At 39.1% G+C, this 27,013-nt stretch overlaps 3 protein-coding genes across 5 annotated transcripts in view; all 3 read right to left on the bottom strand.

Annotated features, from left to right (window-relative positions):
* Positions 1-1,581, bottom strand: part of ppih (peptidylprolyl isomerase H (cyclophilin H)) — a 37,075-nt gene extending 35,494 nt beyond the window's left edge. Inside the window, exon 1 of the mRNA XM_053504418.1 lies at positions 1,388-1,581. Coding sequence (XP_053360393.1) covers positions 1,388-1,453 — 66 coding nt within the window. The 5' untranslated portion in view covers positions 1,454-1,581. The remainder of the gene's footprint in view (positions 1-1,387) is intronic.
* A 1,134-nt stretch (positions 1,582-2,715) lies between these two features.
* On the bottom strand, positions 2,716-23,230 carry exosc10 (exosome component 10). Its single transcript, XM_053504956.1, has 25 exons — positions 23,104-23,230; positions 22,409-22,545; positions 20,519-20,642; positions 20,310-20,411; positions 18,972-19,125; positions 18,693-18,801; positions 18,533-18,608; positions 18,337-18,447; positions 17,928-18,071; positions 15,407-15,597; positions 15,152-15,308; positions 13,204-13,352; positions 12,991-13,041; positions 11,977-12,088; positions 11,487-11,534; positions 11,310-11,385; positions 10,121-10,233; positions 6,708-6,803; positions 6,540-6,608; positions 5,524-5,617; positions 5,338-5,411; positions 5,007-5,229; positions 3,220-3,281; positions 3,016-3,089; positions 2,716-2,915 (listed from the first exon to the last, which is right to left on the bottom strand). Exons 1-25 carry the CDS (start codon positions 23,224-23,226, stop codon positions 2,885-2,887), a joined length of 2,700 nt encoding a protein of 899 aa, XP_053360931.1. The 5' UTR covers positions 23,227-23,230; the 3' UTR covers positions 2,716-2,884.
* A 2,032-nt stretch (positions 23,231-25,262) lies between these two features.
* mtor (mechanistic target of rapamycin kinase) overlaps positions 25,263-27,013 on the bottom strand; it is a 125,281-nt gene continuing 123,530 nt past the window's right edge. For all 3 annotated transcript variants that reach the window (XM_053503232.1, XM_053503230.1, XM_053503233.1), the window contains 3 exons: positions 26,511-26,591; positions 25,689-25,794; positions 25,263-25,533 (listed from right to left, as the gene is read on the bottom strand). In XM_053503232.1, coding sequence (XP_053359207.1) covers positions 25,518-25,533; positions 25,689-25,794; positions 26,511-26,591 — 203 coding nt within the window. In that variant the 3' untranslated portion in view covers positions 25,263-25,517. The remainder of the gene's footprint in view (positions 25,534-25,688; positions 25,795-26,510; positions 26,592-27,013) is intronic.

Below are 27,013 nucleotides of genomic sequence, written 5' to 3'. Positions count from 1 at the left end.
ATAACCTACATGCCTGAACATGAGAAAGGGAAGGATAGGATAGGGTCCATCCATGTGCCATCCTGCACATTGGGCAACAGTTACTCTCCAGCGATAAATACGTTGTCTCTTGGCCATTACTAATGGGGTCAGGTTGCCAGCTCGATGCCGGATTCCATCTGTGTACTTGGGGGTAAAGGACCTTGCTCAAGGGTTAAACAGAGGCAGTCCAGTGGCATCAGGGCTCAGGACCTCCTGATCAGCAGTCCAACACCTTAACCACTGAGCTACTGTTCATTGGAATAGCATAGCTTTCATAACATAACCGCACTAAAATATAATTCAAGAATAAAATAACAGCTAAAGCTCATGTACTTCATACAGGGGTTTGACTATACTAAGTAATTAAAGAAATCACAGGGGGCTGTTTACTATTTTTGATGAAAAATGACTGAGAACATCTGCTTCTAATAAGTATTTTGTATATTCATATACATACACACACGGCTAATGAGGCATGGACTACACTAAGGTGTCAGTTACAAGTTTCTGTCTCTAGATTCTGTGGCTTTTTTAGACTTACTTCTATATCTAGTGATTATTTTTTCACTAGACATTAATAACTGTCCAAAATGACTTAAGAAAGCAGGTTCACGCGATTCAGCATCAGTGCGTTAATGCTTGCAATCACTTACTCACCACCACTGTTTCCAACGGCCAATCACTGACCACCACTGTTTCCAACGGCCAATCACTCACCACCACTGTTCCCAACGGCCAATCACTCACCACCACTGTTTCCATCGGTCAATCACTTACCACCATTGTTCCCAACGGCCAATCACTCACCACCACTGTTTCCATCGGCCAATCACTCACCACCACTGTTCCCAACGGCCAATCACTGACCACCACTGTTCCCAACGGCCAATCACTGCCGACCAAAGCTTTCCAAAGATTGATCACCTCTTCTTTCCCTCCCACGTCTTTACTTAGAATGTATTTAGTAAGACTCCGTTTTCCTCACAGCCACACACCTTCTACTGCTTATTTATGTCTATAGAATTCATAAAACAATTAGTTTGCGGTGCCATAACCACTGATAATTAAATAGTTAAGTAATAAATTTACATATTTTAAAAGCGTTCACTATACTAAGCTAATTCATGTCGCTCTGTTATCCAGCTACAAACAGTGCGCTAGCAGCAAATAACTAACCTTAGCATAATTTTATGAGAGTTCCTCTCTAAATCAGAGCTAATTCCAGCATTTATGAAAACATTAAAACAGTTTTAACTTTTATTTTCTATACTTTATAAAGAAACCCCGCTGTCACGCGCTCTTTCAATTACACGGTCAGTTAGCTATAACACGTGAGCTAGCGTGAGCTCCATAAAGCTGCTCTTACCTGTCCTCCGATCGTCACGTCAAAAAACACAATGGGGTTATTGGGGTTCGAGGGCTGGACGTTCATTTTGGAGCACTAACACTTAATAAAACCAAATAGAATGTGTTTTATTCAGCTGCTTTTACTGAACAAAGTGCCACTCAATTCAAATAGGAACAATACGGAAAGCGAGAGCGGACATTTCTACGGCTACCCCTGAGGGACATGTCCGTCTAACACGAGCGTATTAATGCAATTTTAATTTGCATAACGCTTTTAATAATGGCATTTGTCACAAAGCAGAATCTTTCAAACATATACAATTAAAACATATATGGAAATAAATTCGAAAAATAGTGACAACGTGTTAGAATTTTGATGTAAAAATTATATGCTTTAGCTTTTTTCTTTAAAAAAATGTATTACAGATATTTCATTTACTGCAATGCGCATAAGTAATTTTCCATTTTATTTATTTTATTTTTTGAAGAAAACACAAATAGGCAGCTTTTGCAGACTTTCCCGTGCAATTTTACAGAGGGGCTGTTAAGTATTTTTGGTGCATTTGAGTAGGTCTCCCTTTTCAGCATAACCCTTTGAAGCATGGACTCCACTAGAACTCCTTTAAGTCCTGTAAGTTTCATGACAGGGCCTTAAAGAATCAGGCATGTTTTTCCACATCCCACAGATGCTCAATTGTACTGAGATCTGCAGAATTTAGAGGCCAAGTCTATACCTCAACTTCGTTGTTGTGTTCCTCAATCCATTTCTGCACAATGTTTGCAGCGTGGCAGGGAGCATTATTCTGCTGAAAGAGGCCACTTTCAATAGAGAATACCATTTCCATAAAAGCGTGTACTTGGTCAGCAACAATGTTTAGGAGATACAGCGTGTAATAAGGCCTCATACTGCCTCCGTTGGACTTGTCTTCTGTCTATCTGGGCGACATTTATTTCCCAGGTAGCCAATACACATGCACCTAAACATTCACATGATGTGAAAGAAACTGTGATTCATCAGACCCGGCCACTTTCATTGGTTAGTGGTTTAGTTCTAATGCTCACATGCCCATTGTAGGCTCTTTTGGCGGTGGATATGGGTCAGCATGGACACCCTGTGCTATTAGCCACTTCAAATACACAAAAAGAACACCTGTTTTAGCCATAGATATATTGACAACTATAGTCAATCTTGTGAAATGTAGTGGCCTTGTCTGTTGAAATGAAAAATGTGAGAAAATTTTGCACAACTACATATATTAACGTTTTATTTTGTCCCTGTTGTATATTTATTAGACTCATCTACATGTTTTGTGGGTTGCAAAAAACTTAACAGTAGAAAGAAAGCAATATTTTGAATATTCATTTTAATGAAAGGTCTTTCACAATTTTGTATACAGCATTGTGTATAATTTCCCCAAATGTACTATATATGAACATATAGATAAAATGACCCACATTTAAAAAAAAAAAAAAAAAAAAGGGAGGGAAAAAAAAGGACATTGTCTTGTAGAGATTCTTATCTCTTGGGCCAGTTATGACGAAATCCTCTGGAAAAAAATAAAACAAATGTGAGAAACAGAGAAACAGCACACTTGTCACACAAATATGGAGCAAGGCTGGTTAACAATAACGCATGCTTTTCTTTACCTGTCCGATTTTGCAGGGAGGTAGGACATGCTCCGGCCTCCAGCAGCACTTTGTCGATTCCCTTTAAGGTTTTTCTATGAAATAAAAATACATATATTTGTCAGTGATCACACCAAAGTAATTAACAAAAAATCAAATAAAATAAAAAATTGTAAATGTTCTACACATTACATAGCAGCTTAGATCAGGCCTATTATTTATTACCTTCCGTCTAGGTTCATTCGGCTGTCTGTTGGGATCGAAATGTGTGGAGTCTTTGGGTTTTCCTAAAAAAAAAAAACAGAAGAAACATTCATTGACAAGTGTAAACGGCAAACTGCCTCATAAATGAAGAGAATGCTTGAAAAAAATACTACTACTATAAGTGGATATTATGGAAATAGGAAAATGAAAATTGTAAACTTAGTTTAAACTTAAAAGTTTACAATTACACTTTACACATTGTGTAATTAATATATCTTTTATATTTCAATTCTAAGTTGTTTTTTATAGTTATTTATGCCTTTTATAATGCTATAAATTTGTAAATCTGTATTGTCCATTTCAATTGTTTAATATTATCTATTTGTATATTTATTTAAATTGAAAATCCTATCGTTAGTTCAACTGTATTTTTTAAGTGCAATAGTCCTTTATTGTTCTTCTATTCTTCCAACAAAACCAAATTTAAAAAAAAAACTATATAGCAAAACCAAAAATAAAATAAACCAGATAAAACAAAATAAAACCGAAACAAAATAAACCAGAGAACAAAATAACAAAACCGAAAACAAAATAGCACAATCAAAAACAAAATAAAACTGAAAACAAAATAGAGCAGAGAACAAAATAAAACCAAAACCAAAATACCAAATCAGAAAACACAACGACAATTCAGGTAGGTATAGTTTGAGAATGAAAGAGACATACAAGAAGTACTGCTGCATTTAAATTTCCATTTTGTGAGGCTGCAATCCTTCCTGTACATTTTATTTTGTTTTTGAATTTGTTTGTTTTTTTGCTTTCGGCTTTGTTATTTTGTTTTGTACTTCTCAGCCACCGTAGAAATCTTTTAATTCTATTCTAAAGCATGCTTGCTTTCTTTTATAGTAAATCATAATCTGATTTAATTGCCAAGTACATTAATACACCCAAGGAATTTGGTACGGGCTGTTAGTGACTTTCAAGAAAAAGAAAGCCATAAAACCAGACAATAAACAAGATACAGTAAACACAATATACACAAGCACTATACAGATTAAATAAAGACAACAATAAATGGGTTATGTATGCAGAAAAAAAATTTTGTTCACTCATGCAAAGTAAAATTTTAAATGTGTGTTTAAGTTAGCATTAGCCACGTACAATATGTAGTTTCTATCTATAATTATATTATGTATTTTTAAGGATCTTAGAAAGAGAAAAAAAACCCACTTTGCTTACTAAAATGATATGATTACCACAATGATATGAGTACCAGGGCTGGCATATTATTACACTTTTTTATTTTTTTTTACCTTAGTTTTCTCCACATCACTGACCATGACTGATTACCCTCTAATATAATCTATTATGTGCTGATTGCATGCATACATTCCCAAGCGGCACAACAGAAACACATTTGCTCGGTCATCCAGAGATCATGAGTTTGAATCTTGCTACAGCCATCTGTTGCTCGGGACTCTTGGGAAGGGTGCACACTCACTAGCCAATTGTGCATCTGCGCTTTATTTCCGCCCTGTAACAGTAGGTGTGCCGCAGTTCAAGAACCTCATCTTTTGCAGACGTAGTGTCCACCTCTTTTCAAAAATGGCTAAAACTAGGGAATTCGAGAGAAGTGAGAATTTTTGTGGAACATTCAATTTCTGTACATGATCTTCAAGAAGCAATCCAAGCAGGCATGGGTTAAGCGAGTGGTTATGCTACAAGTGGCCATGCTACAAGAGCCCATGCTTGTGACGTAGTATAGAACAAGTTAAAGCAGGACCTAGTACTGAAAAAATAAACCGTACCTGCAAACAATTTGAAATCTGACTGGCTGTAGTCGTAAGGTGTGAAGGTAGCAGACGGGGCCTGTTGGGGATCTTCAGACTCTTGCTTCTGTCTCGCTTTTGAAGTTGCTGAGGCAGCGCTGGTGGATTTGTCAGTTTTTAGAGCTTTTTTTTTCGGTTTGCAAGTTTCTTCACTTGGTTCACTCGCAACCCTCTCTCTCTTCTGCCCTCCCTGCTTTGCTTCCTAATCAAACAGTGAGAAAAAATCTGGATTAAAAAACAAAGTAAATCCAGACATAAACCCCTTTTTTTTTTTAGATTTCAGGGTCAAATACAGCTTCGAGTTGCTTACCAGGACCTGCTGCCTGACTGTAGTGACATTCTGCAGGGACTCCTGATAGCTCTGTTTGGCTTTCTTACGCTCCTCTGGAAGAAAGTACACATTACATTCAGCGCAGATGAGACACACTAAAACAGAATAGTGATTTTATATATTATATTTTTATATATATACACCCTTCTAATGGTGGGAAGATACCTTTAGCTTTCTTTGCCTGCTCTTTAGCCTGCTGTTTAGCCTGAGCCTCCTTCTTCTGCTGCTCAATACTCTGCAGCTTCCAGCGGTTACTGATCTGTTTTAGACAAGCAAAAAAAGGATTAAATATTTACATGTAGAATTGCCTCTTTGAATGTAGTGCTATATTAATATTCTTATTTATTCATTAATTCGTCTTCTATACTGCTTATTCTTTACAGGGTCGCAGGATGGCTGGAGCCTATCCCAAGAAACTTTAGGCATTAGGCGGGGTACATCCTTGAATCCATGGCAGGTTACACATCCATACACTCGTTCACACAATTTAGGCAGTTCGATAACACCAATTAGCCTAATCTGCATATATTTGGACTGTAGGAGGAAACTGGAGCACCCAGCGGAATCCAACCAAGCACGGGGTGAACATTTTTAAACCCGAGTACGAAGACCCTCCATGTACACAGACCCGAGGCGCCACAGTGCTAATCATTACACCACTGTGCTGATTGAATCATGAATATTAGTTCAGACAAATTGGTTCATATCTATTACTGCTTTTTTTAAAACATATTCAGGAAACTAAAATTTTTAACTAAGATGAGGCAATTTCTACCAAGTACAAAACCTGCGGTATAGTAATTCATAACCCCCTATGATGGATGTGACTAAGCCTGATGAGTCAGTCCTAAAAATCAAAACTCAACAGACGAGACAAAAGCCTCACATCATTCAAGGATCACTATTAAGCCTGGTTTCTCTTATTTTTTCAGCAGTTATTTATGGCTCTTTTCAATGTTGGCAGATTTCTAAAGGTCTTGCCTTTGTTCCAAATACGGCTCTGACGTGTCAGAAAGCTTTGAGCATAGACGTCACGCTTTGAACAGTTTTCTGAGGCTGTGTTTGAGGACAACGTCTGCATTGTACAGACCATGGTGTTTCATTTCCGTTCATTCCATCAAATCCAATCGGTTTCAGCACTTTATAGTTTTTATGAATAAATTTTGGCAGTACATACTTACTTCATAAATCTTTGATGAAGGGTCGTATTTGGCGTTTTTGGAGATGTGTATATCCTTCGAAGGCAAATACTATAAAAGGAGGACAGGAATATTACTTTCTTCTATACCAATGTTCATGCATTCATTAGGACAGCTCATCACTGCATATGACAATTACACACTTCGTACCATTCTGAAAGGGTTTTCAAAAGACTCCATGATGCTGCGGGCTTTCTGCTGGGCCACAGTGGTGTGGTGTGAGGATTCACTGACTTCCTCTTCCTCCTGCAACACCACATTCAGAAATATTCTTTAATACGGAACAAATAACATGTTCTAGCAACTGCAACATGCCAGTTTAAAGATTAATCATGGAAATGCTATTGAGGTAAGACATTCAAATTTATAATTTTTTCATCAATATATATCTAAAAAAAAAACTATTTGAGATGTATTTTGTTTTGTTGTTGGTTTTACTTCTTTTTTTAAGCTTGTATTACATTTGGTGCTGCACATGAACACAAGTGCAATAAAACATGCAAATTTGGTGTGTTTAATGTAAGTTTTTATCTAATCCCACAAACAGATTTGGGGGTATAAATGAGCAATGGGCAGATCTGGCTGAATAACTCAACAACCAGGAACATTTGCACGCTAGCATTTAACTCTCACTAGGCAATCACATTTGATTAAACCATGCATATATAGCTCAAGAGCCTGGTCATTAACTGTCGATTGTCAGTAATCCAACATGGACACAGATTCCTCCAGACTGGATAAAGCAAGCCAACGGTTCCTGTTCTATGGAGACAGCAGTGGAACCTGATGTGCTCTTCTGTTGTTGTAGGTTTGATGTTTTGTGCACGCTGAGATGTTTGCTCACCATGGTTGTAAAGAGTGATAACATAAGTTGCTATATACTTCCTGTCAGCTTAAACTAATCTATCCATTTTCCTCTGGCCTCTTTTATCAATAAAGTGTTTCTTCAAACCAGACCTTCTGGTACCAACAAGCACTCCATGGCTCAAGTCTGTCAAGGGATCACACTTTTCCCTTCATTCTGATGTTTGATGTAAAGATTAACTAAAACTCTTGACCTGTATTTGCATGTTTTAATGCATTGTCCTTCAGTCACATGACTGGCTGATTAGATAACTATGCAGGAGTTGGTTTCCTACACAAGAACTTCACTCACCTTCTATAGTTTACCTAGGAACTATGTGAATGTAAACTGTGTCCACATCTGAATTTTATCCTTGTAAATCACTTGCTTTTGACATTCTACATATTCTGAGATGCTTGTCTGTTTACCCTGGTGGTACAGAGTGATTTCATCTCTTTGGCCCTGTCCGTCTATTGTCTCTCTCGCCCTGTCCATTTCTTGTCGCCCTGTGCGTCTCTCCTCTCTCTCGCTCTGTCAGTCTCTCCTCTCTTTCTCTCCTCTCTCTCTCACCGCCTCTCCCTCTCTCTGTCGCTCTGTCCGCCTCTCCCTGTCGCCCTGCCTGTCCCTGCCCTCTCGCTTGCCCTGCCCGTCCCTGTCCTCTTGCTCGCCCTGCCTGTCCCCCCCCCTCTCTTTCTCTCTCTGTCCGTTTCTCCTCTCTCCTCGCTCTCTCGCCCTGTCCGTCTATCCCCCTCTCTTGCCCTGTCTGTCCCTCCACTCTCTCTTGCCCTGTCCGTCTCTCCTCTCTCTCTCTCTGTCCGTCTCTCTCTCCTCTCTCTCTCTGCCCCTTCGCTCTTTTTCTCTGTCCGTCTCTCCTTTCTCTCCCTGTCCGTCTCTTTCTCTCTGTCCGCCTCTCCCTCTGTCCGTCTCTCCTCCCCCCTCTCTCTCGCCCTGTCCGTCTCCCCCCCCCTCTCTCTCGCCCTGTCCGTCTCCCCCCCCCCTCTCTCTCGCCCTGTCCGTCTCCCCCCCCTCTCTCTCGCCCTGTCCGTCTCCCCCCCCTCTCTCTCGCCCTGTCCGTCTCCCCCCCCTCTCTCTCGCCCTGTCCGTCTCCCCCCCCTCTCTCTCGCCCTGTCCGTCTCCCCCCCCTCTCTCTCGCCCTGTCCGTCTCCCCCCCCTCTCTCTCGCCCTGTCCGTCTCCCCCCCCTCTCTCTCGCCCTGTCCGTCTCCCCCCCCTCTCTCTCGCCCTGTCCGTCTCCCCCCCCCTCTCTCGCCCTGTCCGTCTCCCCCCCCCTCTCTCGCCCTGTCCGTCTCCCCCCCTCTCTCTCGCCCTGTCCGTCTCCCCCCCCTCTCTCTCGCCCTGTCCGTCTCCCCCCCCTCTCTCTCGCCCTGTCCGTCTCCCCCCTCTCTCTCTCGCCCTGTCCGTCTCCCCCCTCTCTCTCGCCCTGTCCGTCTCCCCCCTCTCTCTCTCGCCCTGTCCGTCTCCCCCCTCTCTCTCGCCCTGCCCGTCTCTCCCCTCTCTCTCGCCCTGTCCGTCTCTCTCCTCTCTTGCCCTGAAGGCGCTTCCCTCTCTCTCTTTCTTGTTCTGTCTGTCAGGTGACTGTGGATGGTTCCACTTTACTATAAAGACGGTCCCAGACTTGGATCATGCAGACAGCTGTTCTCTGAGAATCTGTGACTGCAGTCGCTCAATAGTTCAGGCTTTAAATTCTTATTAATAGTTTTGTACCTGAGCCTCCAAAAATGAAAGCGGACTCTAAATTTAAACTTTTCTCCTATTATAATGAACTTCCAGCCTCCTAACACACAGTATATCTGCAAATCAACCCGTTATCTGATATTACTCGAATGAGGATGGGTTCCCTGTTAAGTGTAGTTCCTCTCAAGGGTTCTTCCTATTGTCATTTCAGGAAGTTTTTTCATGCCTCTGTTGCCCTCAGACTGCACATCAGGAACAATCTAATCATTTTAATATATATACACATCTCCTCATACCTTTCAAACTCATTTCTTAAATTTTCTTTTAATTCTGTAAAGCTGCTTTATGACAACGATCATTTTAAAAGTGCTATTTAAATAAAATTTAATTGAACTTTGAACCCTAGGGACCGAACTCCAGCAAGCGTGCCACAATCATGATCGACATCAATTCACATGTCGCTCATCAGTTCAGGCCTAAAATTCTTATAAACAGTTTTGTACCTGAGCCTGGTGCATAACAGCATGAATGAATGAGTGGATGTAAGCTTTTCTGCCACTGTGTTAACTTTCCCATGTCTCCATCTTTACACCTCTCTTTGTTCTACATGTCCATAAAACAACCCCCTCACTGAACTTTCTCATTCCTTATATGGTTATACTTCCTACGACTCATTGGAATCCTTTTGTTTAAGCGGAATATGCTAATGGCTTCCTACCGAGTCTCCATACCACTACTTCTCTTTGTTCTACTCGAGCATGTTAATTCCATTTTTACCTTTCTAACAGAGCTACACGACACAAAAAACTTAAACACTATAGTTTCTTCACATGATAGACAAAGAGATCATCAGACGACATCATGTTCGCTGTGTGTTTGTGTGACGCGTATGTCCCTCTTACTGGCCAGGACGTGGCATCCAGTAGGTGTATCTGAGCTTGGTGGATGCTTCAAGTCTTTTTTTTTCCAACATAAAAAAAAAAAGTAAAATAAAAAACAACAACAGTGCATTTATAAATGTCTTACTGCAAAGAGGGTGATTTTTGCACAAGCTATGAGGCCATTCAGAGACTCCAGGTTATCGTCAAGATTTGGATCATCCTCCTCTGAGAAAAGGACTCCACGTTTGGTCGGGGTTTCTAAAGAAATATCACAAATTACAAGTTCATTACTTTTAAAACAAACCGCTGTTTAGTCTTACACGTGCAGCTGGACATTCCGATCTGTCTAAACTACACCAGGCTCCTATTATGCATCTGTCCTTATCTAGTACTGTACTCTATACTGTAATATTTTCCAACCCTGCTAACTGGTGTTAGGTTTGATCAGTCTAGCTTGCTCTTTATGGATCTGAATCAACATTTGTATTTATGTTAAGCTGCTTTATGGCATAAAGAAATAAAACTAGGGCACTTTCTAACTTTATACTTTTCTCAAACCGTTTACAGCCAAATGACTGCTTTTTGATTGTAAATAAAATAAATAGCAAGGATCAGCAAAGGTATGCTACAAGCATAATGTACTAAAATAAAGTATTTATTTAAAATGATGTAATTGGAATTAAATACATTCAAATGAGCTAATTAATATAAAAATTACATAATTAAATATATATATTTTTTATTTGTGTTACTATAAAATTATCTTTTTATTACAGGGAGGGGAATTATTATTATCATTTTTTAATCACAAGACTCCCTCGACTAGGTTTTAGGGAATATCACAGGATTCACAAATGAAACGGCAAAGAAGCATATGTGACATTTCAAACGAAAGACATAATAAATAAACTTAAAACATAAAACTTTGCAACTTTCAAACATGCTTGTTCTGTCACTTTACTTGCTTGCATGCACCAAGCCCAGTGTCTTAGACCTGCATTTCCACCACTGTCTTCTATCACTAATTCCTCAGGGACGCAATTGTACCGTCTACGAGTTCCCAATACACCTGAACCAAGCAACAAGGACATTGAAGAACACGAAGCCAAGCGTTCTAGGAAATGGAGCGAACACACTGTGCGAGACACAACAACCCTGTGGACTGGTGCTTACTTCTTTTTCTTTCTCCATTATTCATTAGACAGGCATTAAGAATACATTAGCTTGCCATTAAATAAACACTGAGAGCAGGGAGGCGTTACAGATATGTAATTAATTAAGTCTGCAATAACAGCAATGATATGTTTAAGCTCACAGAAACATGTGTTACCTACCATGGGAGGAGAGCTCCATAAGGTCATTCTCAGAAACATGCGAGGTGTCATGAGGCCCAAACAGCGTCGACTCAGCCTGTACCACAACACGTTATTAATGTTCTGTCTATTCTCATAAATATTTGTTCTTATAAACTTCACATGCATATGGTTACATACAACAGATGTCCAACAAACCTTTCGTTTAGGAGTCAGTGATTTCTTCTTTTCTGAAAGAATTTCCGCCTGAGGAGATAGATCATTTAAATCTGCATTTAAATCTGTACATTCTAAAATCATTCCAAAATTCTTTCATTTAAGGGGAAAATCTACCCCTAATCCAGAACCAGACTTGCCTTAAAAAAATAAATAAACGGAAAGTACACAGGGTGTTAAAGTCAAATCGGGACTTTGATTGTGCAGAATAACAGCACACAGATGTGAGGGTAAACACTTGCTTTATTTCTCTTTATAATCCCCTGCTGCACTAATCCCAGTGTTGCACTACTGCTTGGATACCATCAAGGTAAAAACTGTTCTCAGTATGCAATAATCAGACCACCCGCTTCACGCCTGAAATGCCCAGGTTCCGGATTTACTCAAACACTTCTTGTACTTGGGGAACAAGCCCAGTCGTTCTCACTGAACAGACAATAATATCAGAATTTTTTACAAATCTATTGCTCACCTTCAGCAGGGGAATCTCCCTCGCTTGCTTGATGAGCTGATGGAGTTCGTTGATCTGCTGCCGCACTAGTGGCGGAGTGGGGTTACAGCAAGCGATGATGCCCTGAGGCTCCCTTTAACCAAATTAACAGCATCAAATTACAGCCAGTCCATGCACCATAACAGTATAAACTGTGTTCGCGTTTACATAACAAGGTTCTTTAAACTTCCAAAGAAGATATGCGAAAATTTCAAAATGAAAATAGGCAAAATGTTTTCCTTCAATGCTTCCTAATAAAGGTTCTGTGACGGTTTTGTCAAATTCCAACCAATGGTTTAGGAGAAGTATTAAACATCAGCTGTAAATGCAAGCTGTCCACTACACAACATTCATTACTTATAGGTGCACTGTAGAATACAGCAATCACCCCATGTACACTGTATTACTGAAAAGAATTAGTTCAGGGAGGTAGCTAATCAGAGCGGCATCGTAGCAAAACAACTTCTGAACACACACTTAGTATACCACAACTAAAAATAGATACCACCATGTGGCGGTTTTTGGTACTACCGTGTACGCACATCACTAAACCTCGGGCTGTTTAGTATACTGGACGCTATTAGATGTTCAAAAAAATTACAAGAAAGATAAACAGATAGTGCTTATCTATGTTTTTTAAAAGACTACAATGTTAGTTTGGTAAAATTACCATGGATGGTTCTGGAGGTTGCTGCTAAAAGAGGAGTTTTAGACAGCAAATCTGATCTTCCCCTTTTCGTTAATAATTTAAAAAGATTCAGGAAAGAAAACAATTCCTGATACAGTTTCTGTAAAAGTATGGTCCATGACTGGTTTATTTCATTAGTTGTGACGTCGACTTTGCTGGTGCAAGATGAGCGCTAATGATCCCTGTGTGCACAGTTAGACGACGCGATAACGACCTCTGTGACGCAGACATTTTTCCAGCGGATGATGCAATGTTAGTTGCTAACACTGCAAAAAAGCTATTCTGTAAAAGAAAAAGGGAGAACTTACTTGGGTAGCTCCTCAGAAATTTTCATCATCATGTGGTTGGGCAGGATGTATCTGCAAGGGTGATAATCAGTTTACAAGTGACTAAAATCACAAATCAATCATGCTCTGGTTGTCCTGGTACATCTAACTCGCAAGACTGTTCTATCGTTCAGTGATATTTAAGGTGAATAAAGTCACTGAATAAAAATAGATATCAAAGGAAGTGTGTGTTACCCAGTACTCTCATCTTCCTCTCTTGCCAGTTTATCCCTCCAAGCATACATGAAACGGAAAGCGGTTAACTGCTGGCTATTGAAGCTTTTCTTCTGCTTTTTGTACAGTTCCATATAAGATTCCTCTGTAAAGATGGGTTTTATGTATTTCTGCGGAAAGAAACCATCATCATTATCATAATAATAATAATAATAATAAATATAAAAATAATGAAAAAAAAAAACAGACACCAGAATAGCTGTTTAAAGTGTAAAAAAAAAAACACTAATATTGACTTCAAAGAAATTAGAGAGAAAAATAAGTGAATAAATACAATTTATACATTGCCATTATTTTGGCTGTAGCTGCCAAGACTAGCCCTGGGTTTTATGAAACAGAATAAGCAAAATTAATCATTTAAAAATATTTATAGTTAATTATGATAATACATATTAAACAAGGTAGTTTCGACCAAATAATCGACTGGACGAGTGGCATGAGTGGTAACGATAGGACATTAACTAGATGCAGTACTTCTCATCGCAAGTGTTCTAACAACTGTTAATTACAACAAGTGTCGGTCGTGGTACGGGTAAAAGTAGGCTATATAAGCGCTATATAAATAAAATTGAATTGGAAGGAGGAGAAAGCAGCTGACTGTCAATACCCATAATCAAAACACATTTGATAACACATCTTAAGCAACATTCTGTCTCCTTAGTAACTGCTTCCAACACATACTGAATTGCCTCTGAACTGTCTGTGTTGTTCACAAGCTACAAAGCTAACTAGCTTCCAAAACAAGACTGCATCCCAACTCCTTTTTGTACACCCTGATCAAGTGCACTACTTGGTATGTGAAATGAAGGATTGTATATCATAAATGATGCACTAACTTTCCATTATATGTTATTTGGGATTTAAACCAGAAACCCAGGAGTTAGCTAAAGATTAAGTTATAGATTAAACTTAATTTATTAACTTTATTTAATATTAACTTTATTCCTGTTAACATTGGGAGCTGTTCAGCTGGTGCTATTCTGACCACGTACTATTATATCATGTACAGCAAACCTGCAATAAGTCGTTTAAGGTGTTGAGTGACCAACGCTTCAAAAGGAGAAATATCACCGGAAGACAACGAGACATGTTAGTGTTAAAATCATTTGGCAACTTTTTTTGGACTATCATCGGATCGACCATCAATAGCGAATTCTACTGCCAGGTTTTAAGACGTCTGAAGAAGTACGTACGGCGAAAGTGACTGGATCAATAGCACGCAAATCTTTCAACATTTTGATAGCTCTCCGTATTAAGTAAATTTCATACATTTCTCAGGACTATCGAACACCTACATGGTTTATCCTCCTCGGCTTTTGGCTACAGTAAAAATGTAAAGCTACTTTCACTTCTGTTAAGTACGTTAACTGTCGATCGCCTAGTGTCAGTCGCTAGCTCAATGCTAGTTCCAGCAGTAGCAAAAGGATATGAAGCGAAATAACTAGTTAAATAATAAAACGGTGGATTTATTTAAAGATTCCTGTAACAACCTCAGTCAGGTCTATCCCCAACTACGTCACAAACGTCACCGATGTAGTAATTTTGTTTGTTTGTATTAGGGTTTATTGCCATATCTGCTTTACAGGCTTTTTCATGGCAGATACATAATAAACATTTAACCAATTGATAAAAACCAATATAATATCAATATACAGATATAATGTAAGGGATTAAAAGAGTAAAAAAATGATAGATAAATAAATAAATATCACATTATAACATGGCCTTGAGTCAGAAGAACAAGATTTTATACAAGGTATACTTTTGCACTTTTGCTAGAAATTGTAAAAGTTTTTGTATTTGTGTTAAAAAGACATTAGGACAGTAAAAGTATTAATTGTTTAAAAAAGGACCATTTTCAAAATGCACCACTTTTTTGTCTTAGCATACAGTGTGACACTAACTGTACCTTTAAGCAGAGGTCCTTGCTTTTGGACCAGACTAGCTGTATGTGTGCTGGCTGTCCGTTAGCCGCGTCAAACAAGTCTGCTCTGAGTCGATCATACACGTAGAGCAGGTAATGAGTGTCAGCCTGGGCATATTTAATCATCTCCTCTGGTAAGGGGCTGAGAGGCAAATCACACACACGAATATATAAATATTAATATACAAATATAAACGCAATAAAGAATTTTGGCATGTCTGCTATGAGTTTCTGCATTACCGTATTCTCCAGTCGGCGAGCTGGAAGCGTTTATTGGAGTCCACGTTGCAGAAGACTTTGAGGAGGTGATCTAAAGAGTTTCTGCCGAGATTGAGTGAGCGAGCAGCTTGGTGAGTGTCGAACATGTTGACCACGTAGAGCCCGAAGTCTTTCTGCAGCCACTCGATATCCGAGTCAGCACCATGGAAAACCTACGAGAACAAAACCAGCTGTTTAGGAATAAAGAACACATAGAAATTAACGGCTGTCTTTAGCAAAACACTGGCAACTGCCCTAATCCACATCTGCTTCCTGCAGTTATCTCACAGATATTTCTGACTTTTCTGTACAAAATTCTGTTCTGCCTTCCTTATACGAGCCTACTGATCATCCATCAGCCCAAAGCAATCACTGTGTCCAAATTTGGACAGTAAATCCAACAATAATGCTATTTTTAAGATTTTCTGTCGTTTTTAAGTTTTTCGATAGTTACTTTCAGGTTTTTTATCTCGTCTTCTGCCGTTGATATTCGCATTTCGGCCTCCATGATACGCCCACTACAGTCCTTTACGTCCGTTTGGACAATTCTTATTTCCGTCAGTACACCGTCAATTTTCAAATTTCAAATTCAAATTTTATTTGTCACATACACAAACATACACAGTACGAAATGTAGTGAAATGTATTATACGACTGCTATTGACCCTAAAAGAGAATTAAAGTTTACAAATAAGAAATAAATATAAATAAAAGAATACGATAAAAAATTAAATAAAAAAATTAAATTAAACTAGGAAAAAATAGAACTAAAAATAAAAATAGAAATGTGCTAGAAAAAAATGGAACTAAAAATAAAAATAGAAATATGATATGCATAAAAATAGAAATATACTGTACATAGAAATATGATGTGCATAAAAATAGAAATATACTGTACAAATTGAAATATACTGTACTGGTGTGCAAATATGCATAGAAGAAAGTGTCTTTGTGCAGAGGTTATTAAAGTGTCTTTGTGCACTGGTCCAGGATGTAAACGTAAACATGTAGTGTAGTTGTGAAGGTAGGTGTGCAAAGTTATTAAAGTGTCTTTGTGCAATGGTCCAGGATGTAGATGTACAAAATGTAGTGTAGATATGAAGGAAGGTGAGCGTGTAATTGTCCATAGTGTTCATGGATGTAAAAGGATTGATAGATTTGATCAATTATGGAAAGATTGTGTTAGTTCGTGGTTGTGGTTGAGAGACCTTATCGCCTGCGGGAAGAAGCTCCTCCTTAGTCTCTCTGTGTTGGCCTTCAAGGAGCGGAATCGCTTCCCAGACCGCAACAGAGTAAACAGTCCGTTATTGGGGTGACTGAGGTCCTTCACGATCTTCCTGGCCTTGGTCAAGCACCGCTTGCTGTAGATCGAGTGCAGGTCAGGGAGCTCGATGCGGATGATGCGCTCAGCTGATCGCACCACCCTCTGTAGAGCTCGTCTGTCCTGCATGGTGCTGTTCCCGAACCAGGTCGTGATATTTCCCGTCAGGATGCTCTCTATGGTGCAGGAGTAGAAATTCCTGAGCACCTTGGAGGGCAGTCTAAAGTCTCTCAAGCGTCTGAGGTGGTAGAGACGCTGCCGGGCCTTTTTTACCACGGTGTTGATGTGACAGGACCATGCCAGGTCCTGCGTGATGTGAACACCGAGGTATCTGAAGCTGTCCACTCTCTCCACTGGGCGCCTGTTGATGATGGGGGACTGGTAGTTCCTCACCTGCTTTGTACTGAAGTCCACTATCAGCTCCTTTGTCTTACTGACGTTCAGGAGGAGATTGTTTCTCTGGCACCAGTTCTCCAGATTTCCAACCTCCTCCAGGTAGGCCGTCTCATCGTTGTTCGTGATCAGGCCCACCACAACAGTGTCGTCAGCAAACTTGATGATGGTGGTGGAGCGGGTAGTGGCCACGCAGTCGTGGGTGTACAGAGAGTACAACAGGGGGCTCAGAACACAACCCTGGGGGGCTCCAGTGCTGAGAGTGAGGGAGGCTGAGACATGTCCGCCCATCCTTACTGCCTGTGGTCTGCCAGTCAGAAAATTGGAGATCCACTGACACATGGATGAGCTGAGTCCCAGGTGCTCCAGCTTGGTGGTAAGTGTGGAGGGAATTATGGTATTAAATGCAATTTTTGTGTTAAAGTCTGTTTGAATGAGGTTATGGCAAGCATAAGGTCCTTTGTTGATGGATTTTTCATGTTTATGACTTCAGCGTCCGCAGACATGCAAGCATGTGCCTGCTCCGGTAAGCATGGCTCCCCTACATCCTCGCAGCTCTCCTTCGTTTTCTTCTCCTTAGCCGCTTTTTTTGGCATGTTTGAAGTAGTTTACTCTTATGCTAACAATTTTGTCTCTTTATATGACCTCTCTCTGGAATATTATGCAGGATTTATTGAAAAGCAATTGAGCACGAGGAAAACGCGTCTGCTCACCTTGCCGGAAGCCTCAATAATGCTATTTTAAGTATTATTGTTGGACAAATAATTATAAGCAATTTATGAGAATTACCTTTACAATGCTGGGATTGGTGAAGCTCTCGTTCAGAACGTACATCTCGCTCCGTAGCTCAAGGGTATCGATGATGAAATCCTCTTCTCTGGTGGAGATCTGCATCAAGCACGTTATTCCCAGGAAGCTTCTATAAGAATGGTGCTGTGAAAAGTAAGTAATAAAAAACAACAGAAAAATGGATGAATAAAAATATATACATATATTTGTATATATAAATGTAATATCACATTTACAAGATACTGAAGTAATCCCTTGTTGACCAGTTTAATAGATGACCCAAAGTTTGCTTTTCAAACTTTTCCGAATGTCATTACTGAAAAGCAATAACATATTTGTTCCACCACATCTATAGGTGCAAAGTAATCTTAAAAAACACTCAATCATTCATTCATTTATTTATTCACACCTCCAGGTCCACTGCAAACTCTGTCGTCTGGTTCAGCTTCTCGTTTAAAGCCGCTAGATCCTCCAAGCTGCTGATAAACTGGCAATTTGTCTCCGCTAGAACTTTATACATCTGTATAAGTAAAAACATCAGCTTTGAGAAAATATTCTTCAAGGATGCAGCAAATTCCTGAAGACGAATCAGATACTGTATATACCTGTGGTTCAGGTTTACTCATGAGACTCTCTGGCATGATAAGGTGGTCGAGTTCATACTGGTAAGGATGAGAAAACCTGAAAGACACCATTATATCAGAAGAGACTGAGCAGTCACATGTAATGATACACATTAGCACATGGATGTAAAGCAGCATTTACATGTCTTCCATGTGCTCTTGTGTTCTCAACTGGTGGATGAAGTCAGCAAGTGCGATGGGGACGTCCAAATCCTCTGGCCTCTCTTTTCTCAGGTGTTTGTTGGTAAAATCTGCACAAAACACAAACATTCGCTTCACTGAATAAGTAAGCACACACAGTCACCATAACCACCTTAAATCTCTCATGTTACATCACCATGCATCATCATTTAATAAAAAAAAGAAGAAAAAAAAGAATTATATCTAAAAAAAAAAAAAAAATGTAAGAAATCAAACTCACATGGAGCCAGTGGCTTTAACGCATTGGGCTTGATGAAGATTTTAGAGATGAATGGCGTGTTGCTGTTGTCGACTTTCTCCTTAAACTTCATCTGCGGCCGTTGAATGTTCTTAGCGTGAAGGAGACGGAAGGTCTCGGCACTGCGGTCACCTCCCTGTTTAAATGAACATCAGACCCCAGTCATGTCATTCTTCTACACCAGTATGTTATGCCAATGTTGATCAAAAACTACAGGTCAAGTAATGATGTTTTCACTCTTGCCTTTAGACAAAAAGTGCTTACACTATAACTATGAAAACACTCTTACAGTACCAGCAGGTATTAGTGAAGTACTGTACTGTAACTAGCTTAGTTTCTACCTAGATTAGACAATAATATCAGCAAACAAGATTAAATAATAAATGGTTTTAATATAATGATGACGATATTTGCGTTTGTTTTGGCAGCAGAAACTCAGAGCTTTGATCAGAGATTTGTGCTGCTTGTGTGACTTAAAAGTCCGCATTGGTTAGATTGCAACATTAAATTAAATAAAATGCTCTGATGCGACATAAATTTTTTTCTTTGTTAATCAATTAATTGCCTTTAGGAATTTAATCAATTAAAAATTTATTAACCAACAGTGTTTATTTTGCATAATATTTCTCCCTAGCTCATAGATCTACTTACTTGCAGACCACAAAAGGGTGCATTTGCAGTTTGGGTAGTGCCCAGTATTACAAATCATTTTATTACAGGTAGTCCTTGACTTACCAACATGCTCCCGGAATGGAACGCATTTGTAAGTCCGACTTGTTCTTAAATCTGACTAAGTGAGTCTTACACTTCTTTAACACTTGATCAAATCCACTTGATTAAACCTGTACAGGTTCTCCACACTCCCATCATGTGGCCAAAAACCACAATTGCGTCTAAGGAAATTAATCTTAGAGTGTTGTCTCTGCTATAATTGGAATCTGGTGCACTGCGTTGTCTATTTTTTGCAAAATACAGCTACTTCCGTGAATGAACTGGAAGGAGAACCGTGGTCTATTCGTATCTGTGGAAATTCGCAACTCGAACATTCATAAGCCGGGGAGTAACTGTATTATAGTACTTTTTTGTCCCAAACACTCTAAACTACTCAAGTTGTTTAAATAAAACTTATGTGCATCATGTTAATTATTAATAATGTTACCGATAAGTGATTGTTAACCTGTCCATTGTGGTTAACTGCAATCTTAATGATGACTGTAAAGGCAGAACATCATGATGCCAGAACATATTATGTTGCTTATGGAGTTTCTATTTTTTAATTGCAGTAATAAGACAATGCAAACAATAAACCAATATGCCCACCTTGCGATTCCAACTAGACACAACAATTTTGGGAGGCTGATAGCCTGCAGGCATGACAGGCTGCGACCGGGTCACTCCGGAGGCCTCATCTAGCAGAATCCCCTGAGAAAGTTTGAGACAAAGTAATAGGTTATAACTGTAAAAAAAAAAAAAAAAAAAAAAAAAAAAGAGAGAGAGAGAGAGAGAGAGGGGTGAAAAGTTGTGCATACCACTTTCTCCAAGATGGCATCGTTGGCATCGACCACCATGTCAAAACGCTCCTCCAGTCCAGTCAGCTTGTTCCTGTCTCTTAAGTGAGATCTGCAGCCATGGTGCTGCATCAGTTGACTCATACTGAACAAAAAACAACACAAAAAACAATTACGGTTTTTACACATTCCGACCAATGTGAAGCCAAACATCTAATTTTTGAAGTATTTCAAATAAAATACAGCACAGTGACATGACAAAACCGTGGATACACCAAACGTGATATAATATTGGAAATCTGTGCTGTACCAAAGCATACATGCCTTGATGTCGAGTACTCATTTCTATATCACTATCTAATCTACCTGGAAACAAGCCGTAATCACCTCCCTGTATAATCATAACAAAGCTTATTTTTAATACAGTTTTAACACAATTAATCACTGTGTCGCAGCGACACACCCTTGACCTGACATGGGCAACGCCTGGCCAGTTTGGTTTGCAAAATTAGACCAACAATCCTGTTTATTGAAAGATTAGGCTTCATGAAAAGGCTCTCATGAATAAATATTCAGTCAGCTTCTGTACTCTTACCAAATTTCTCTGGGCCTGACAGTGATTATTTACAGCAACAGACACATTTCGAGTCAATACAATGCAGAAATGTAAACCCAGCAGTGTTATGGAAAAGGAGAAAGATAAAGCCTAAAAGCAAAACATTCTTTTCTTTGTCTCACTGTGACTAAGTAAAATTTGCATGTTACAGGGGGTAGAATAAACCTCAAGCTCAAACAACAGTAAAAAGTGTATGAATAACAAACAACGTTCTGCTACTATAGATATGTTCCTAAAGATTCTTCTTAATCGTGGTTTAATTTTTAAATCATCTCTTCAGGATACATTTAACCAAGGCCTGTTACCCTACCAAGACCATTTTCTACATTAAGGTTTAAGGAGTCACGTGCACAAAGTGATACACACACAGCCCTATACACCCTCCCTGCTCTTAAAGCTGCTTCAACACAAATGCATATCCTATGACAGTGTCTGGTCCTGAAGGATTTAATTATTGAGCTAAGTAACAGCCTTGTCTTAATAGAAGTGCATGCAACAGAGCGGAAAAAAAGCAAAACATAGTTTTGGGGGTAGGGGGGTGGATCGATTCAGTTATGAATTGTAATTCTTTTGTTTGGCGATTCATCTATCACCACACTGACTCCAAAATCGTTGGAGTTTCTGAATGGAGCAACAGAAATGCATTTTTATTGTGTTAGATTAACGAAGTCTGCAATCTGCCTTTTTTCTACAAACTCAGCAAGCGAATTAATAACAAACCCAAACATTTCACTAGTCTCAAAACACTGCGAGTACTTATTAGTCTTGGAGACGTTTGAAAAGGGTAAAACTCTTTATTTTTTAATCCTACAGATAATGCACTCTAAACTATTTATACCTTTTTATCTCGTGTGGTAGAAGTGAATTATTTGCCAAGTTTGTTTACAAATAATTATGGCGTATGACAGAGAAACATGCTGCTCAGTAAAAATGTAGCTTTTTAATTAAATTTAAAGCTAAATGGTAAACTCTTGTATTTAAAGTGAGTGTGTATTGTTTAAGTGAGGAAACTAATGTTATACCAAATAGGTTACGTTGAACTAATCATTAGAATTTTTTTTCAATGTTTAAAATCTATAGCAAAATCGTGGGAAAATGTAATAAAGAATCATAATATTTAAAAAAAATCACAGTATTTATAGAATTGAATCGGCATCTAGGTATCGTGATAATATTATATTGGGACGTGACTGCTGATTCCCATTCCTAATAAAAATCTGCAGGACACGGGGGACTTCAGGACCAGCGTTGAGATGAGGAGTGTCATTAGAAGAAAATGTCTCGTTTGGACGCACCAGTGTAAAATTCGATCTCCTTGCACCGCACAGAAATCTTGGAAGCCTGGAAAGCTTCGGTAAAAGTCATACTCGTCTCCAGCTTGCGGCAAACCGGCGGACGCCTTTGTAGCGCCCACGACAGCGCCGAGGCCATGCTGTGAAAAGGAAGCACATACATACTGTATTACACAGGAAGCTGATTTCTTCTTCTTTTTTTTTATTTTTCTTTTTTACATTTTCTGCAACAGCAGCTTTAAAAGTCTTGCTGTCATTAAGAGGTAAAGCTGCAGATGAAGTTTTGGCACCATGGCCTGGTGTTCAGGATATGTTTTATGTTACGAGGTGTTATAACAGCTGATAGTTATACGTTATATCATAAACAGACGCTTTGATACACACAGATTGTAATCATTGGATGGGTGGTGCTGTTTGTGAAAAATATTCCTCTTATTAGGGTGTAACAGTAACTTTGCTGACACAGTGTTACACTGATAAACAAATACACAACTGATCAGTGTTTATCGAGTTCTTATCATGTTATCGTTGTATAATCTCTCACACATCCTATACATGACGTTAAATCAACAGAAATATCTGCATGCATGTTTTATTCTTACAGCAAACACAAAGCTCCCCACGCTGCTGTATATTTCACACACCATGCTCGAATAAGACCTGAAACTAAATATTAGAGCACTGAAACGTCCACTAACCTTAACAAAAGCGTCCACGTCTTTAAAACCAGGACAAAACTCTGCTGTTTCTGAATCAGCATCCTTATTTGCAGTATTCTCACTTTCTTTACCACCGCTACTGTTACTCGTGGAAGCGGCCATGCTGAAAAATATAATATCGCGAGAATAGCGTCAACCACGAGATGTTATCTTCTTCGATGAATTGTGGATGGACAGCTCGTTTTTGGTGTGAGCACGACGCCGCCATCTACCGGATAATAGTGTAAACAACAGCGCCATTTGCCGGATGACAATGTAAACAACACCGCCATCTGCCGGACGAGAGCGAAAATAGCGCCATTTCCCTTATAATAGCGGAAAAAACTATGCTATTTGCCGGATGAGAGTGTAACTAACAGCGCCATCTGCCGGATAAGAGTGTGAACACGACAGCGCCATCTGACGGTTGATAAAACACATTGGATGCGTTAATACTGGTTTCACTTTTTGAAAGGAATTACACAAATATAAAGCATTGTTAGTTAATTAGTTAAAATTAGTTCATTTGCTTTGTGGTAAAGCAGGACCCGTCACTTTCTGGGACTTTATAAGCTCCGTATGAGCAACAGATTTGTAGGTGAGGTGAAAGAGTTTGGCACTAAGCTCTTTACTGACATCTGCTGGCCAATAAGCAGTCACGCACCGAACCCCTTACTGCGTGTCCCACGTTATAGCACATGGCAAGCAGCATAGTGCACACTGCTGCTGAGATCTAGTGCAACATGTTATTTATGGTCTTCTTTCATTATTACTTTACCTACATTTTCACCTTCAGTTACCAAACTTAACTAACTTTTACTTTCTTAGTGGTGTGGTTAGGACTGTCGAGTGGCACTTCCATGGTCGAGGGTTCAATTCCCACATTAGGTCTGTATGTTCTCCACATGCTTGGCAGGTTTCCTCCAAGTAATTTGTTGAGCTGGTACAGTTTATTGACGTCTTATCAGCACTGTGTATGTTATTTCATCTTCTCAAATTTCGCATATTGTGGTGACTTGATTTGGCTTGAATCTATGTGCATGGTCAAAGTGGACAGGCATCCCACAAGGGTGAATTTCTTGCCTTAGATAGGCTTCAGATTCAAATAAAAGAGCGACTTCAGCTTTTACAGTGAAAGCCATAAAAAAAGTTTGATTACAGCACACAATGTGGTGGTCAGTTCATGTGTGAAAATAATGCCTCATTCTTCTAAAACCTCTTTCACAATTTGAGTCGTGGATCATACCCGTGCCATCAGGAGGGAAAACGCCATAGATGTGATAACTTGGGTCATTCAGTCCATTCAGATCATCGGGTGCTTTCATTGATTGCCACAACATCGCTGAGCCTAAAAGCAACTGAAGATCATTACACAAAGGCTTGTACAGTCTCCAGTAGATTTTACAGTGGCCCCAATGCATGATGGGTGCATCGTCTCATGCACTTCCCTTCTTACCCTGATGCCCCATCATTTTGGTATAGGGCCAATCTGGACTCATCAGACCACATGACCTTTATCCATCGCTCCAAAGCCTAGTCTTTATGCTCCTTAGCAAATCCAATGCTATTTTTCTGATTAGGCTCACTAACAAGTGGCTTTCTTTTGGCCACACTGGTGTTTAGTCGCAATTCTGTGAATTCTCATCATGCTGTGTGTGTACGGAAATGCTCCTACTTTTTGTATTAAACCTAGCTATTGTTTTTACTGCTGATATTTTTTTTACCATGCAACTTCACCAAGTGTTTAAGTGTTCTCCACTAAAGTTTTTTTTTCAGACCACATTTCTTCCACAAAGTTGACTGTTCAGCACTATCCTTCCAGGTCTTGAAAATGGGTTAAAGGGTAACTCAGTTCCAATCATTTAAAAATCCCCTTATTTGTTTTCTTTCCTAGATGCAGCCCAATTTAGATTTTGGCCACCATTTTAAAATCAGATTCAATGGTGATTCAAATGGTGACTTTCTTTAGGCCATGCAGTTTATATAAGAAAATAGAACACCAGTCCATCAGAAAAAGTCTATTATTGCTAACAATAGTGTTCCTGTAAGTTAATCTAACTCAGTTTGACTAAAATGAGCCTTATAACGGACACAGCTCTACACCCACTTTTTACTAAAAGATTTGGCAACTACAAAAAAGATCAGACAAACTGAAGACATAAAAACACTTCTTTAAAATTTATTGGCAAAGAAATGCAGATATCTTTCAGACTTTACACTTTTGATCAATTATTTAGCTTCCTCATTTATAAGTTCATGTATTCCATTATTACTTTAATAAAAGGCAGACATACGTTCAAATGTCTTATTCATGCAGCTTTCTTAAGTTGGTTTAGTCGATTTGTCTCTGGCATTATAGAACACAAATGTTTCATTAAATAACACAGATAACAAAACAAGGCTTGACAGCAGCTCTACCAAAACGGACACCTGAGGAGAGAAGAGAAAATAATTCGTCAGTTATTCATTAGCAGTGCAGGATGTGAGGTGACCTCGTCTTACGAAGCTCATATAGATGCTCAAGCAACTCTACAATGATTTGTTGCAGTATTGTAGAAGTCCGTAATAATAAAAGACATACATACCATCCAATGTAACACTGGCACAGGTTCTCATGTGACGTGGCTTGTTTAATCAGCAGCTCTACTTGTGTCGGGACGTCAAGGGTCTCATCGTGGGAGAAGTCCCGTCCTTCATGGAGAAATAATGTATGATAAGAGATGGACTCATCACATTGTGATAAATGTGCAATAGTTTGATGATTTAATTATACTGCATGTCACACAGACTTAGTTAATCTACAGCACTGTGCAAAAATGTATACAAAAAACATTTCCGATTTCCAAAGATTAGTATTCCAGCAAAATAAATAAAATAAAATTTTGTAAAGATGACTTTTCAGGCAAAAAAAGAAAGCTTCTCAGATGGACTGTGGCTGGTTCTGCAGGATGCTCAGTAAAAATAAGCAGCTAATTTCCTTATAAAACTGCACAAATTCTGCCTGCCTGAGACTATACTGTATGTTAAGCAAAGAGGATTTACAGCAATTATTGACTTTATTTTATTAATTACTGTTTACTGCTCTTTTTTTTATAGTCTTTTTTTTTTTAATGTTAAAACATTTTCTTTTTGAAGACATCCTTGCTCTACAGCTGGTAACCTGACCCCATAAATAACTTCCACAGGAACAACGGCTATATGTCTGTCATCCGATGTGCTGGGCAGCACGTAGACGAACCCATGTCATGTCATGTCTTGGTCTACAGCAGTTAGTGTATTTGCATGTGCCTTTTGCATTTGCCTTGGGCATAATACTGTACATCTAGAGATCCTAACATCCAGGGTTTAGATGTTGACCAGTATTCACAGGTAACTACACTGAGAATCTAGGCTAGTAGACGACTTACCTGTCAGTTTGTCTCGCACCCTGTTGATAATCTGAATGGCTTTCTTGTTCAAGGCTTCAGGTTGCACAAGGCCATCTCCAACTGGTCAAAAAAGGATTAGGAAAAAAACAAAAACCTTTAAGTAATAGTTTGAATGGAAAAAAAAACAACAAAAAAACAAAACTGACATTAATTTTTTTTTGTGATTTTACAAAACACACCGATCACCCATAACATTATGCACAGTGGAGCCCCTGTGAACAGGATTGCTTGTTCAGATGGAGATCTATGAAAGTGGAGGCGGATCAAAAAACTTGAACTCTTTGTCTGCTAAGCCCCACACGTGACAGGGTGTGTTCTGACTCCTTTTTTATTACCACTATTGACTTTTTCAGAAATTTGTGCTACACTGGCTTTTCTGTTGGATCGGACTGAACAGGCTTACATTTGCTTCCCACCAGTTTACTGGTATATAATTATTAATCAATGTTATTCAGTTCACCATGTGGTGGTGTTAGTGTTGT

This window comes from Clarias gariepinus, chromosome 9 (assembly GCF_024256425.1).
Source record: "Clarias gariepinus isolate MV-2021 ecotype Netherlands chromosome 9, CGAR_prim_01v2, whole genome shotgun sequence".
Taxonomy (NCBI): Eukaryota; Metazoa; Chordata; class Actinopteri; order Siluriformes; family Clariidae; genus Clarias; species Clarias gariepinus.
This window is presented reverse-complemented; position numbering and strand designations above follow the sequence as displayed.

Bases quoted from the DNA above. Each gene is read 5' to 3' on its own strand.
- exosc10 (XM_053504956.1), bottom strand. From the start codon at position 23,226: ATGGCCGCTTCCACGAGTAACAGTAGCGGTGGTAAAGAAAGTGAGAAT. The intron at 13,353-15,151 runs GTACAGTTAGTG...TTCTTTCCGCAG, and splicing joins GCAAGGACCTCTGCTTAAAG to AAATACATAAAACCCATCTT. The intron at 11,535-11,976 runs GTGAGCAATAGA...CTATCTCCTCAG, and splicing joins GGGAGATTCCCCTGCTGAAG to GCGGAAATTCTTTCAGAAAA.